Source organism: Salmo salar, chromosome ssa18, assembly GCF_905237065.1.
Source record: "Salmo salar chromosome ssa18, Ssal_v3.1, whole genome shotgun sequence".
In the NCBI taxonomy this organism is placed as follows: Eukaryota; Metazoa; Chordata; class Actinopteri; order Salmoniformes; family Salmonidae; genus Salmo; species Salmo salar.
In genome coordinates this window covers 22,151,760-22,167,666 of record NC_059459.1, presented here as the reverse complement: position 1 = coordinate 22,167,666, position 15,907 = coordinate 22,151,760, and the positions used below count along the sequence as shown (strand labels likewise).

General features: G+C 42.4%; 1 protein-coding gene across 1 annotated transcript in view; it reads right to left on the bottom strand.

Annotated features, from left to right (window-relative positions):
• Positions 1 to 926: 926 nt before the first annotated feature.
• The window catches only part of LOC106577050 (wings apart-like protein homolog), a 29,200-nt gene continuing 14,219 nt past the window's right edge, over positions 927 to 15,907 (bottom strand). The window contains exons 7-21 of the mRNA XM_045700875.1: positions 13,233 to 13,328; positions 12,751 to 12,915; positions 11,962 to 12,098; positions 9,269 to 9,380; positions 8,783 to 9,016; positions 8,590 to 8,701; positions 8,102 to 8,199; positions 7,851 to 7,927; positions 7,533 to 7,705; positions 7,215 to 7,330; positions 6,341 to 6,937; positions 4,473 to 4,686; positions 4,294 to 4,382; positions 2,976 to 3,071; positions 927 to 2,870 (exon numbers count right to left, since the gene is read on the bottom strand). Coding sequence (XP_045556831.1) covers positions 2,805 to 2,870; positions 2,976 to 3,071; positions 4,294 to 4,382; positions 4,473 to 4,686; positions 6,341 to 6,937; positions 7,215 to 7,330; positions 7,533 to 7,705; positions 7,851 to 7,927; positions 8,102 to 8,199; positions 8,590 to 8,701; positions 8,783 to 9,016; positions 9,269 to 9,380; positions 11,962 to 12,098; positions 12,751 to 12,915; positions 13,233 to 13,328 — 2,382 coding nt within the window. The 3' untranslated portion in view covers positions 927 to 2,804. The remainder of the gene's footprint in view (positions 2,871 to 2,975; positions 3,072 to 4,293; positions 4,383 to 4,472; positions 4,687 to 6,340; positions 6,938 to 7,214; positions 7,331 to 7,532; positions 7,706 to 7,850; positions 7,928 to 8,101; positions 8,200 to 8,589; positions 8,702 to 8,782; positions 9,017 to 9,268; positions 9,381 to 11,961; positions 12,099 to 12,750; positions 12,916 to 13,232; positions 13,329 to 15,907) is intronic.

Genomic DNA, 15,907 nt, shown 5'->3' with positions numbered 1-15,907 from the left:
GACAGGCAGATTGGGAGACTGATCCATAGTATAGAGAAATTACAGCGAGAATTACATTTAGACCGACCTGAGAGGGAGGATTATATTCCTTTATTCGCTCCATCCTTCTTTCTCCCAGTAGGATCTCCATGTTCATTGGGGGAATTAACAATCCAATTAGCCTCTGGGAAATACACCCCCCGCCCCCTTTACTCCAGATTTATTCACATTTTATACACTTAAAGTAACCAGCAGCCATCGCTTCTGATAGTCACATCAAAATTCAGAGTAGAGCTCACTCATGTCTACCTTAAATTCAAACATATTTATAATGAGCTATGAAAAGAAATAACACTTGGAACTCTGGACAATCCCTTCCATAGACATACTGTGTATCTTGACATTGCACTGCAACCATACATTTTCACAGCTTATGTTGACATGTCTTGTCAGGTTCAGACATAATCATGTGTACTGTATGTCTCCCATCTATTGACACCACTGTCATAAATGTCAGGTTGCCAGATATTCAAACAATTCTACAAAGTGTTTTGTTGGTTTAAGAGGCTGGGGTATTAACACACATATGTCTCTATTAAAACAGCTGTCTGTCAAGCAGGAACAGCTGTCTAAATTGTCAATGTGGTACTTTAAGTATAAAATGCTTGTTTCTATTGTGCAACTCACTCAGTCTGAGTCTGTCAGGGTGAATGAACAAACAAAGAAAGGGGGTGTGGGGAGAGGGAGAAGCAACACACACTCCCAGAAAGCACTCATGCCTCATAGGGGATAAACAGAATACAGTCATGCATACAGTCTCTTTACACGAATACCTCAAGTTCAATGTATAAATGTTTGCCTCCTGAGGCTAAGCCAGTCAGTATGTTAATAGCAGAATGAACACAAGTATTTCTCACACAATACCAGACATGAGAAAGATACAGTGGTGTAGCGAAAGTAGCAACTTTTTATTTGAGTTACAATTATTTACATGTAATCAAAGACAACGTCCTCAAAACCGGTACAAACTTTTTTCGTCCTGCAGCTGTCTTTGTATTTTTTTGTTTTTACTTCAAAATGACAACTCAGAAATATTGTATAAAATAAAAATATCAGCTTCAGAAAAGTAGTCTAGCATTCTAACATCCACTAACCACTATTTACAGGTGTTTACATTCTGAAATTCCTTTCATTACAGAAACCGTTTAACAACCAAACGGAAGCAAACAGAAAAACGGAACGAACCTATCTGAGTTTGTCCAATAGAAACCCTTGTTTTGTTTGTAAAAACGTTTTGCAACAGACAGAACGTTTTGCAACAGAATCGTCATAATGAATACATCCCAGATTTGTAACTCAACTTGCAGGTAACATGTCTGTTCAATTGCAGCTCTACAAATCAGAGGGAAATGAAATCTGTATGGCAGTCATTCAATCAGTATCTTACTGGAGCACAGGACTAGTTATAGAGTAGCTGAAAGGAGGTTTACGGGTTCTGGTTCCCCGCTCAGAGTAGGAAGGTCATGCCCAACATGACGACTTAAGACACAAGGGGCAGTAAAGAAACATTGCAGCCCTGTCCAGAGGCTACCACCACAAGCAGATAGGAAAGGATAGGTATAAGCAGTATGGTAGTTACTTCACTTTTCCCTCCAATAGACTAGGTAGAATTGTCAACATTTTACTATCCAGTGCTCACAGACCTGGGGGTGCCTAGGGGGTTGGGGTTCGGACCGGGATCACCAACGCAGGGTACTAGGTGTGCAGGCTTTTTATAATTACTGCAGGGCTGGATGCAACCTGCACCCCCTGCAGCTGTCCAGGACCAGGTGGTGAACCCTGGACTTGGTTCTGGATCAGCGCTACTTGAAGTGGTAAGATACAATGCCCACCAGAGGAGGCTGGTGAGGGGAGAACGGCTCGTAGTAATGGATGGAGTGAATGGAATGGTATCAAACATGTTGCCATTCCAACCATTACTATGAGACCGTCTTCCTCATTTAAAGTGCCACCAGCCACCACTGACGCCCACAGTATGGGCAAACAACAATTATGTTCAATGAGGATTATGCCAGTTGCCCGAGGTTTGGTTATTATTAATGTCAGTCCGGTTTACCAGGGTCTCTGGGAGTGTAAGGAAAACCGTACATACAGCAGTTATTATATCCAGCCACTTCAAGTGATGTGTTAGGTGGAACATGAAAAGGTAAGGAACTGTAGAGACTTGAAACATCTCACACAGCATAAAAAACGACCAATTGCAAATTTAAAACAAACACAAAACTCAGTTTCTTTACTGTAAAGTCAAATTTGGAAGGGCAATGAGTAAAACAATTTTTTTAAAAGCATTCAAGTGCCATTATTTAAAAACAAAGATTTAAATAACATCAGTCATCCTGAACTGATGATTTCTTAAATGTAGAATGATGTTACATTACATGACCTTGTGAGAAGAACTTAAACAAGCATGATGCACTGAAGAAAACTCCAGAAGATTTCAACTTGACCGCGAGCTTATGCGAATGGGCATAATCAGAACTGAAATTTAGAGAGGGGCTTTCTACAGTTACCTTCCCTTTTCTACAACCATCACAGGCCATTGTGTGTGTGGTGTGTGTCTTGTTCTTCAGAATGAGAACGCATGTTGAAGCAATGCTGGGGGACACTGATGATCTCTGGTGGATTCTCTGTACAGCCCGTCCTGCTGGGGATGCCACATCTGACATAACCTTGCTAAGGTTGCCAGATCTGGTGGGAGCCTTGTTGGGTTGCCAGATCTGAAAAGATGTGCCCTTATCTGCACTCAGAGTGCAAAGAAGGGTTCACTAACAGTGGTCCAGGTAGTCTATGACACGAGAGATGGACTTATGCCCTGTGGTGCCAAATGCACACTGTTGAAAAAGAGATCGGAGAGAAAGTAAGTTAGCTTGTATTGTGCTCGTATGTAAAAGGAGAAAGAGATGCTAGGTCATTATCAAAAGACGTTGCCTACTTACAGTAAGGTTCATGAAATTTAAGAACTTCTTCAGCATTTCCGTCATGATTGAGAAATCTCCCTTGGGAAGGTTTTCCCGCACAGTAGTCACATTAACCTGAGGAGAGGGAATGAAGCAAACACACATTAAGGGGCAAAATTTCCCTCTCGCAAAAATACGCAACCAGCTAAAATAACTAAGCAATGACAAGTTATTTTCAGCTCACCTTTCGGTGCATCTGCACAGATCTTGGTCAACTCTGCACCGATGTAGGTTGAGCAGAAAATGACTCATGAGGTGTTTAGGGGAGAAGGCTACTAGCTTTCCATTTATCGATGGGATACAACGGTACTCATAAGCTTTGAACAAGGCTTTTATGTTACCTATTCTTTATATTTATCCAAAAATAGCCTTTGTGCTTTTATGTATTCTGCAATTGTATTGTGTCATGTTACGTTTAATAGCCTACTTTCTGACAGACTCAAGCTCTCACAAGTGAATTCTGATGCAGCATTATGCAACTGAACTGGAATCAGCGATCAGGTTCTTTTTTCTGCTTCCTCTCATATTGTTATTTGTTTATCAGCTAGAACAGAGGTAAAGGGGAAAGAGAGAGTTGCTGAATAAGTGTTCAGGATTCAATCGCATGCTGCAGTGGTATAGGAGTTCTAGAGGCAGTGGCTTAGACCACCATAGGCCACGATCGGGTTCTTCTATTCACCATGGACAAAGTAGAGCACTGCAGTTGCCTTTATTTTTCACTTACATGTTAATAAGTATACATATATTATTGCCATTGTCTTTGACAAGATTCAACTTCTCTTCCTGATATTTTGTACGAGGAAAAAACTAGCACTGCACAGATAACACTATTAGCAAAAGGCTCTAAGGAAAATGCCACTCTAAGAGACCTACCATCAAGACAGAAGAATTGCACTGGTTTGCAGTAGCCTATACAGATGTAGGATCTTAATTTGATCAGCCCGTTGCAGGACAACATTCATGTAATTTAAAAATCGTAGGCTATTTGAGGTTTAAAAAGGCTTCTGAAGTTTATAATTTCCACTTTGGAATTCAAGATATTTTCTGTAATGGAAAATCAAATCAACCACTAATGTCCAAGTATAATCCACATTTCCTGTTGGTGCAGGATTATTTTCCTGCTGTAGCAAACTGGTTCAAATTAAGATCCTACATCTGTACTTCAAACCTGCAAACTTAATCAAGCCCTTTATTGATTAGTTGAATCAGGTGTGTTAGTGCTGAGATGGAACAAAAGCCTGCACCCCCAGTGCGAGGATTGAGGAACAGGGTTGTCGCTAGTTTGCCGGAAGCTTACCTGACTGCCCTGACACAGACAACCCAGGAGCAGAGCTGTGTAGGAAGCCACGATGCTGTCCTCCATGTGCTTCCCAGCATGCTGCAGAGCTACACCAGAGAGAGAGGGAGAACAACACTCAACATGGAGTAGTGAAACTGTTACAAAAATTATTATTTTACACAGACCCACATCTTTACCTTTGTTGAGATCTAGCTCCTCATCTTCCTCGTCTTTCTTTGTGTCCTTCTCCTTGTCATTCTCGCTGTCGTTGGTTTCTGCAGCGACCCACTGGATCTCGCCCGACGTCTCCTGCCACTCCCCACTCTGGTCCTGGGGCTTGGGCGGTTCGCTGATGAGGTCATCAGTCTGCGCCTCAGCCAATATGGCTGCTCGCTCCCGCTCCAGGAAGAACTGTGAACGGAGGAAAAGACAGTCAAACTCCTGCCAGACAGACATTAGCTCTGGCCGTCGGCTAATCATCCGGTTACAGACTCATTTTCAGCCGGCTACCTTTTCCACTTCATATTAACTACGATGAACAATATGAATCTTTCTAGCAATCTATTGATAGGATAGGCTCCTGTCAGTCACAAAGCAAGCGATGACAGGGAAACACATTCTGCCTCCCAGTACAATGTGTGTGCTTGGTTGCAGTCAAATGTCTTTACAGAGGAAGAGAACATGATGCTCGTGAATCTGCATGTCAGTGGTAACAATTTGTTGAAATCCACGACAGCCTAATTATTGTTTTCTGGCACATTCATTTATTTCCTTTAGAGTGTTTCACAGTCTATTTACTGTACTTTGACAACTGAACAGCAAGTGTTGACTAGTTTATAAAAAGTTGTCCAACTGACTGAATAAAGTCGATCTCCTATATCCCTTTACCATTGTTAAATCATGCAACGTAGTTATATGTCCACATTATTGCATTGGGGCAAGTAAACCAAAGGATTTCCTAGGCTCGTCTAGTCAGGTCAGTCAGTGTGGCCTAACGATCACGTCGGCGAGAGAGACGTTTATTTGGCTCACTACTTTGCATAGGCTCCTGATGTGCCTAGGCTTTTTGGTGATTATCTGCAGATAAATTATGAAAACATTCAATGAAGATGGTGAATCATCACTGCAGGAACAATAGGTAGAGGAGAGCCTCATTCTGGTCCAAATATGATCATTAGGCCCTCATGGAATCCAGGCATTGAGACAGAATTCAACAATATTCAAAAATGTATTGACCTCAGTAGGGAATAAACTAAATGTATTGAAAAGGGATTATTTTCCCAAGATAATCATAAGACATGAACAGAATGCATCCGTGATTCGCATTTCCTGCAATCTGTGTGTGTGTGTGTTGTGCACACGTCTACCACTTTGTGTAGCCGTTAGCGATGATTTTGACAGTAAAAAAAAATCGAAATTTCTCTGATTTTTTCCAGACCTCAAAAGTGGTCTCATGTGGCTTAAGCATTGTTGTGGACTTAGAAAACCAACTAAATCGGATGATCTATAAAAAAATAAAAAGTGATCTGAGAGCAAAAACCTGACAAAATCTAGAAAAATGGGAACCTGGAAAAACTAAATTGACAAAACTAAACGAGATCAGGCAACAAATAAACGGATTTTATAGGGCCCTACCTAATGATCTTTTGAAATGAATTTAGGCTACATAAAATCAGAACGATATAACACTTTACTAAATATTCCTGATCATATAGGCCTAGACGATATCCAAAATAACTTACAACACACGGAATTCATACATTTTTCAGTAATTTAAATTGTAAAAAGTAATGTCTTTCGACAATTCACGACACAGTCTCCAATCTGGGAGGTAAAGTCAATAATGTCACTGTGTATTTCTGATGGAATCAAGGCATTAGAATGTACCAGAGGACACCAAAATAGAGCTCATTCGGCAAAAAGGAATTCAGCCGGGGGCTACTCTATGTACTTGTTGAAGATGCAGACAAATGCACAAGAGTAACTCAATTACCTGTGTTTTTCTATCTTCTTACTACAAATTCCCTTCAAAATGATTCTGAAGTGGTGATAACAGAACTATTACCTGCACCAGAGCAGCCAGGGCACTTGAAGAGGAGCCCTTGGTCTTCTTCTCAGCCTCACCTTCTGTAAGGGCTGCGGTAGCTGGATCTGTGGAGGCTAGGAATTGTTCAGGGTTCTGAGTCTCTTCTCCCCCTGCCTCTCCCTGCCTCCCTTCAGGGGTCTCTTCTCCCCCTGCCTCTCCCTGCCTCCCTTCAGGGGTCTGGGTCTCTTCTCCCCCTGCCTCTCCCTGGCTGCCTTCAGGGGTCTGGGTCTCTTCTCCCCCTGCCTCTCCCCGCCTCCCTTCAGGGGTCTGGGTCTCTTCTCCCCCTGCCTCTCCCTGGCTGCCTTCAGGGGTCTGGGTCTCTTCTCCCCCTGCCTCTCCCTGCCTCCCTTCAGGGGTCTGGGTCTCTTCTCCCCCTGCCTCTCCCTGGATGCCTTCAGGGGTCTGGGTCTCTTCTCCCCCTGCCTCTCCCTGCCTCCCTTCAGGGGTCTGGGTCTCTTCTCCCCCTGCCTCTCCCTGGCTGCCTTCAGGGCTGGTTGAACTGGTGAACTCCATGTCCACCAGACAGTGGCGATTTCTGGCACTGTACTCCACCAAGTTAATCAGCAGCCCCAAGCCCTGTACCAGCGTGCACACACACACAGAGAGGAGGAGAGGAGCGATGCTGTTAAAAAGGCTCAAGGACATACACTTCATTAGTCCCATAATAAAACATTGAGCACAAACAACCTGCAATTACTACATTGAAGCGTCAGTTTTAATACTACCTATGCATTCATTAAGTGGCATTTCAATGAGGGGGGTACACAGGACCCACATGTTTCAAAGATGGGTACAAGTAACTGGATTTGTGCAATCATTTCCATGCAGGCCTACAACACACAGGGCCTCTCACCAGGACTCTGATGTCAAAGCGTTGTTCCTGAGGTATGTAGCGTGGGACCCGTAGGACACAGTTGAGTGCTGTGATGATGAGCCGGTCCTGCTCTCCAGTCTTAGTGCTTCCCCACTCTAAAAAAAACACAGAACAGTCCAGAGTTACCACTCTGCCGCCACCCTGCAGCTAGCTGTGGTGTGTTATGAGAACTCTAGCACAGCTGGGATGCGATCAAAAGAGACGAGGAGCAGAGAAACAAGGCACTAGGATTGGGAACGCATTGCGCTAGCTACAATGTTGCTCGATGTAGAGGTCATGTTGATGCAGTGATATTACCATTGTCGTGGGTGAGATTGAGTAGCACACCTATGACTGCCCTCATGCAGTCCTCAACGGCCTTGCCCACGTTGCTGAAGCTGCAGTGGGGCAGCACCGTGCCTGACGAACACAGAGAGCTGTTCACCTCCCGGCTGTAGCGCTGAATCATGTCCTCACAGTACCGCAAACCTCTGAGAGAGATGAAGCAAGAGAGAGAAATGAAGCGAGAGAGCGAGACGGCACGAGCGATAGAGAGAACGCAAGATGGAGCGAGCGAGCGATGGAGCAAGCGAGCGTGGGTGTCAAAAGATTAGCATGCGTTTCAGTCTCTCTCACCTGGCAGAGGACACTATGAGCTGAGAGTCCTTGTAGGCGATCAGGTAGCCCTGGTTCTCTGGGTTCTGGACAGTCACCTGCAACGAAGGACAAAGACACACTAGACTGATATTGAAATGCCTTTTCACTTGTCAAATCAAAGCTGGTCAGATGAGGCGAAGAGTGCAGAGTCAATGTACTTTCCCCTCTTGTATTCAATGAATGGATTTCAAACATCTGAGCCTGCCAACACTCCTCGATGTTGTACTTACGCTGTCCAGTACTCTTAGACACCTCTCTGCCCCCCATAGCGATGACACCAGCTTCTCCTTGTCATCCTCTTGGCTCAGGTTCTGAACACATTCTTTCACTGCAGAAGACAATAATTCACATGTATGCCAATGACTATGTGCTAACAAATTAAGATGTCCTAGATAGGAAGTCTCAGATAAGTTGCATCTTAATAAGTGAACATATTATTATTACTATTATTATTGCGTAGTGACTTGTATTTGTATGATCATTTGTTGAATAATACAACAAATGCAAAATATTCAAATAGTTGCAGTTATTTTGATGTTTAACAGTTTATGAAAAGCGTATTTCCCAGTACTGACTTTTATATGAGTCCTTTGTATTGCTGTAGACTTGACTGCCAGATGAGACCAACTCAAAGTAAAAAGGACAAATCAAACATTTCACAACCTACCTGGCACCCCTAACAAAAGAATAACCTCAAGTCAAAACTATTACAACACACCTTTATCTACAATGTGGTCCAGGCCTCCCAGTAAGCGCAGCTCCTCTTTGAACCAGTCCCCGGCCCTCTTCGAGGTCAGAGACAACAGGGTCTCCATGGCCAGGTGACACGACTGCAAAACAAACAAAGTGCTATAGAAATCCAACTCACCATCATCAATATAAAGATCATTATTCTGATTGACCCCGCGTACCGTGATGTTCTCCAGGTCCAGGTGCTTGTTGTGGACGGTTTCACACAGCTTGCGGATCTTCTCCTTGACCTTGGTCATCTCCTTGGCAGTGAGCTGGTCCTGGTGGTGGCCTGAGTGGTCGTGCTCCAGCTCCAACAGTCTGATCATCAGCTCCAGACTGGCCCGGTCCAGGTCCATGTTTAACCTGTCTCTGCTTAGGATGTACATCAGAGAGGCAGTACATAGGGCCAGGTTCTGGAGAAGAGTGAAGGGAGAGTGGGGAGGGGCAACAATCAGTTCAAAAGCATTTGGTTGCAGGGGAAGACCTTAAATATTGTCCTTGTTTATTCAAATTCAATAGCAAAATGTGAAGTATCTAGAGGACAAATAGGTCATCGCCACAAATAAGCTGAGGTAGATTTATTGAAACCCACTGGTTTTGTACCATTAGTTTGGGTCAGTTACTACAGTTTGAGTCAATTGTGGTTGTAGACGTCAGATTCCTACCGGATGCAGCGGGGCATCATTCAACATCTTGAAGACCTGAGCCACCTTCCCTCTGGCCCGTAGGTGCATCCGGAAACTGGGCATTGCACACCTTGCGGCTAAACTGATTATACTAGAGAGAGGCGCAAGAGAGGGGGATAGTGGACAAGTAAAAATAATTAAAGATACTTAAAAAAATAAACAAAAAATAAAAATCGCTCCATGTTGTCCTCTTGGATTGAGCACACAGTTCCTTCGGAAAGTATTCAGACCCCTTGACCTTTTCCACATTTTGTTACATTACAGCCTTATTCTAAAATGTATTAACCCCCCCCTTCTCAATCTACACACAATACCCCATAATGACAAAGCAAAAACTGGTTTAAAAATATATACAGTTGAAGTCGGAAGTTTACATACACCTTAGCCAAATACATTTAAACTCAGTTTCTCACAATTCAATCCTAGTAAAAATTCCCTGTCTTAAGTCAGTTAGGATCACCACTTTATTTTAAGAATGTGAAATGGCAGAATAATAGTAGAGAGAATGAATTATTTCAGATATTATTTCTTTCATCACATTCCCAGTGGGTCAGAAGTTTACATGCACTCAATTAGTATTTGGTAGCATTGCCTTTAAATTGTTTAACTTGGGTCAAATCTTTCGGGTAGTCTTCCACAAGCTTCCCACAATAAGTTGGATGAATTTTGGCCCATTCCTTCTAACAGAACTGGTGTTACTGAGTCAGGTTTGTAGGCCCCTTGCTCACACATGCTTTTTCAGTTCTGCCCACAAATTCTCTATAGGATTAAGGTCAGGACTTTGTGATGGCCACTCCAATACCTTGACTTTGTTGTCCTTAAGCCATTTTGCCACAACTTTGGAAGTATGCTTGGGGTCATTGTCCATTTGGAAGACCCATTTGAGACAAAGCTTTAACTTCCTGACTGATGTCTTGAGATGTTGCTTCAATATATCCACATAATTTTCATGCCTCATGATGTCATCTATTTTGTGAAGTGCACCAGTCCCTCCTGCAGCAAAGCACCCCCACAACATGATGCTGCCACCCCCGTGTTTCACGGTTGCAATGGTGTTCTTTGGCTTGCAAGCCTCCCCCTTTTTCCTTCAAACATAACGATGGTCATTATGGCCAAACAATTCTATTTTTGTCTCATCACACATTTCTCCAAAAAGTACGATCTTTGTCCCCATGTGCAGCTGCAAACCGTAGTCTGGCTTTTTTATGGCGGTTTTGGAGCAGTGGCTTCTTCCTTGATGAGCGGCCTTTCAGGTTGTGTCGATATAGGACTTGTTTTACTGTGGATATAGATACTTTTGTACCTGTTTTCTCCAGCATCTTCACAAGGTCCTTTGCTGTTGTTCTGGGATTGATTTGCACTTTTCGCACCAAAGTACGTTCATCTCTAGGAGACAGAACGCGTCTCCTTCCTGAGCAGTATGACGGCTGCGTGGTCCCATGGTGTTTATACTTGCGTACTATTGTTTGTACAGATGAACGTGGTACCTTCAGGTGTTTGGAAATTGCTCCCAAGGATGAACCATGCTTGTGGAGGTCTACAATCTTTTTTCTGAGGTCTTGACTGATTTCTTTTGATTTTCCCATGACGTCAAGCAAAGAGGCACTGAGTTTTAAGGTAGGCCTTGAAATACAAGTACACCTCCAATTGACTGAAATGATGTCAATTAGCCTATCAGAAGCTTCTAAAGCCATGACATTTTATGGAATTTTCCAAGCTGTTTAAAAGGCACAGTCAACTTAGTGTATGTAAACTTCTGACCCACTGGAATTGTGATATAGTGAATGATAAGTGAAATAATATGTCTGTAAACAATTGTTGGAAAAATTACTTGTGTCATACACAAAGTAGATGTCCTAACCGACTTGCCAAAACTATAGTTTGTTAACAAGAAATTTGTGGAGTGGTTGAAAAACGAGAAAATGACTCCAAACTAAGTGTATGTAAACTTCCGACTTCACATTTACGTAAGTATTCAGACCCTTTAGTCAGGACTTTGTTGAAGCACCTTTGGCAGCGACTACAGCCTTGAGTCTTCTTGGGTATGACGCCACAGGCTTGGCACACCTGTATTTGGGAAATGTCTCCCATTCTGCTCTACAGATCAGTCAGGTTGGATGGGGAGCGTTGCTGCACAGCTATTTTCAGGTAGCTCCAGAGATGTTCGATCGGGTTCAAGTCCGGGCTCTGGTTGGGCCACTGAAGTACATTCTTACACTTGTCCTGAAACCACTCCTGCGTTGTCTTGGCTGTGTGCTTAGGGTTGTTTCCCTGTCGGGTTTGTGGTCACCTCTCTTACCAAGACCCTTCTCCCACGATAGCTCAGTTTGGCTGGGCGGCCAGCTCTAGTTAGAGTCTTGGTGGTTCCAAACTTCTTCCATTTAATACATTTACAAAAAAATTCTAAAAACCTGTTTTCACTTTGTGATACTGGGGTATTGTGTGCAGACTAAATGAAGAAACTTCCTCATCAATGTGTTTTAGAATAAGGCTGTAACACAATAACATTTGGAAAAAGTCAAGGGGTCAGAATTCTTTCCAAAGGCACTCTGTGTGTGTGTGTGTGTGTGTGTGTGTGTGTGTGTGTGTGTGTGTGTGTGTGTGTGTGGGAAATGTTAAATAAAAAGAGTTCTTTTTGCCAAGGTGGACAATGTTGAGTGGGTTTCTCTTACCTAAGGCATCGTGTGTTGAGTGGCTGGCTGCTCTTTAGGCCTGTCTCCAGGTACTCAAAGTCATCAGTGAACTCCTGGTTTTCACCAAACTCTACCACATCGTTGAAGTGCTTCACATTATGCACAACCGTGTACAGCTGCAAGGGGGAAGAGATAATGACTGACATTTACACAAGAAAATGGCACTGAATATTGAGCAAAATAAACAATTTAAAATTGTTATCTAATGCAAGTGTCTGTGTGCATGTGTATCTGTCCAAAGACAAAAAAAGTGTTCCTCCCCCCCCACACAGCATGCAAAGCAGCTCCACTTGATTAGTTCCATTAGCTGACTGGGATAATACTCCCTTATCAATAACTATGTGTGTGTACGCAGGCCATCAGAGGTTATCTAAGGCGAAGACAATGCCCAACGAGATAGATTCGGTTCAGTCCCTCTTGGTAAGAGGGATGTGCAACCAACTGTCTGGTCAAGAGCATGAAGGCAAATCTGCTAGCTGTGGCTAGACCTTAATGAAATAGCATGCTCCTCAGGGACCCGCCTGCCCATATTGTGTTTTAAATGAACAAAAACAAGCTTTACACTGCGCTCTAAATGGACATCAACAGTCTAAACTGTGTTTGAAATGAATAACGACAGCGGCCTGCAGGAGAAAAAAAAAAAATCTATACAAGCACGCAAACGCAAATTGTGAAAATGGCAGATAAGCGTAAGGGTGATGTTAACAGTGCAAAGATCATGCCGACTGTCTTGAGGGAGTGACGCGGCACCCAGCATGCCTGGCTCACCTCCTTGTGTTCCTTCCTGCATTTGAGAGCCGTGACGATGTCCTGGTAAGGCTGAGTGGGGATGGTCACAGACTTGATGACTTTGGGCGGTGGGGGAGGCGCTTTGAACAGACCGTCGTCTTTGTGAGAATTGGTGTCCTTGCTGCTTCCGCTCGATATGCTGGCCTGGAGAGGGGAATAAATCAAAAAGCAAAGTTAGACGAGACAAACAAAATCTAGTTCCAGGTGCACTTGGACAATCTAAAATGTCTCCTATTGGGACAATTTCAAAGTCTTGACTAAGCAGAACACAGCTAATATTTAAATATCCCCCTCTGAAATCTCAAGTAGGTGAGGCTGCCATTTGGTCAATGCATTATTTCTAGGACAATGCATTGTTATCGGCTTACTAGAGATCGCAATTTCAATACACGGTGTGGGTGCGTGCATCTGTGTGACCAGTGTAAGGCAGAGCCCTGGCAGTGTCCTAGAGTAGTTCTCACCGGAGCAGTGTGTGCGCAGGCAAGTGGTGGCAGGGGAATCTCCTCAGGCTCAGGATGGTTCCAGTGGCGAGCATTGTACACAGCTTTAGCAGGGGACTGCACAACACACAACCACAGGTCCAGGGTAAGTACAGTAGCAGTGGGAATGATTACAGTACAGCTTTCAGTAGTAGTAGAAAGAATTCATGATGAACTAGCAAAACAAACCTCGACTTCCTCAGTTTTGGGAACAGTAGGTACTAGATAAACCTGACTTATTATTAGTCTCATAATCACAATAACATAGGAGCTAATGGTGGAGAATTGTACAATAAACAACTTCATAAAGTCTAGACTTATGAAGCTACATGGCTCGTTTCATCAAGTTGCTTTCTGAAGAACAAAAACGGTCACTTTTTTAACTTTGACCAAAACCAACTTCCGAAATAAATACATTAGTCCCCTAAATCGCACCTTGGGGACATTTTAGTTCATCTTATACTATTATCCTATCATCTCCACGACTCAGGAAGCTCACTTCAATAAAAATTCTATCCATTTGAAAAAAAAAGGTCATTATTAAACTATTAGATCTGCTATAAAAGTGGTGAGTTTGTGATGGAAGGAATACAAACATCAGACATGCTTTATGTTTTAATGATACTGAATAGGTCTACCTAGGAAATGGGTATGTTCAGACACTGCATTCTAATGGAAAACTATCCATTTTTGAAGTCGTCTAGTGCAGGGTTTAGCAAACTCGGTCCTGGGGTCCCCCCCAGGTGCATGTTTTGGGTTTTTCCCTAGCACTACACAGCTGATTCAAATAACCAACTCATCATCAAGCTTTGATTCTTTGAGTCAGCTTTGTAGTGCTGGGGCAAATAAAAAAAAACATGGACCCAGGTGGGCCCCAGGGCCAAGTTTGGGAAACCCTGGTCTGGTGCATGTCCTGAATACAACTGGCCTACATTGAGAGGATGTTGTGATTAACACAAACCATGTTTTTTTTAGCTATGAAACCAGCAGACCGATTGGTATCAAACATTACTTGCATCATTTCTGATTCTGCTTTCCCCCCCCCCTTGCCCTCACCACCACCCCCCCATGGTTGGAGGACCTGGTGGAAACACACAGTCCCTGTCAACACAGTTCGGACACACCTACTCATTCAAGGGTTTCTTTATTTTTACAATTTTCTACATTATAAAATAATAGTGATCACAACTATGAAATAAATATATGGAATCACGTTGTAAAAAAAAACAAAATATGTTTCATAGTTTGTATTAACCCTATTATTCTAGAAAATAGTCAAAATAAAGAGATATTCTTGAATGAGTTCGCATCCAAACTTTTGACTGGTACTGTGTGTGATATATATAACACACACTATAAAATATTAAGAGCCCTCCTAATATTGAGTTGCACCTGGTCAGTATGTCATGGAAAGAGCAGGTGTTCATAATGTTTTGTACACGCAGTGTAAAGTTCTCCTACTTGTACTGGACTCCAAGTGAATCGGCAAATCAACCAATCCCTCAAGTCCACAGACATGACACTGATGTTACAAGGGTCTTGAAAACACTATTTGTACCATTTCTACAGATATTGCCAATCAAATAAATATTTTACCTAAGAGTATAATCATTTTCCATGAATAGATTGTGGTTTTTCAGATCTTCTAACAGTACTGTTTGTAGGTCCATCTGAACACAGACATTAACAACCACTGCTAGACCTGACTGCAAATGCGAGCCACCGAAGGACAGTACCAAAAGAGATGATCTATTGATTCTGTTTCTTCATTGCAGTCTTTTCACAGAGCTGACTGTTCAATGCACCATACATTGCACATTATTTGTGTGTAGCGAGAATTTTAGTTTAAATTGAAAAGAATGGATTGACGAGTCAAATATTTTGTATGACATCAAATCTGTTCCAACTGTCTTGAATTTTAAGCTGTATGTTGTCAAACCTCTCAACCTGAAGTGAAACTGATATATTTTATGATTCACACTAGTAATTTTAAGCCATGCATGGTTTTTGATTGGCGGCAGACAACATAATTAATTCCTTTCTCTTTTGAGTAATTGCCTCTTCCATTTGTGGCAGAGCTACAATGAGCTGTTTATATTTTTGCATGTTCCATCCAACAAGTATGTGAGTAAAGTATGTTAGACCAACAAAAAAAAGAATGACGGAGCTGATGGAAAGAGCAAATCTCTGTAAACCTTTCAAATGTCGACAAAACAAAATACGCTAGATACGGGTGGACAATTTGTCATCTGTGAAATAGATCATGTGACAAATGGCAGCAGAAACAATTTATTATGCAATTGTTGATAGAATAACTAATGTCTAGGTAAATTACTCAGACCCCTTGACTTTAACTTTGTTACGTTATAGCCTTAATAATAATTAATAAAATAAATATTAATAAATAAATAAATACATTTATTTAAAAAAATTAAATCCTCAGAAATCTACAAACAATACCCCATAATGACAAACTTGTGGTAAATTAAATTGATTGGATATGATTTGGAAAGGCACACACCTGTCTATATACAGTCCCACAGTTGACAGTGCAAGTCAGAGCAAAAAACAAGCCATGAGGTTTAAGGAATTGTCCGTAGAGCTCCGAGACAGGATTGTGTCGAGGCAGAGATCTGGGGAAGGGTACCAGAAAATGA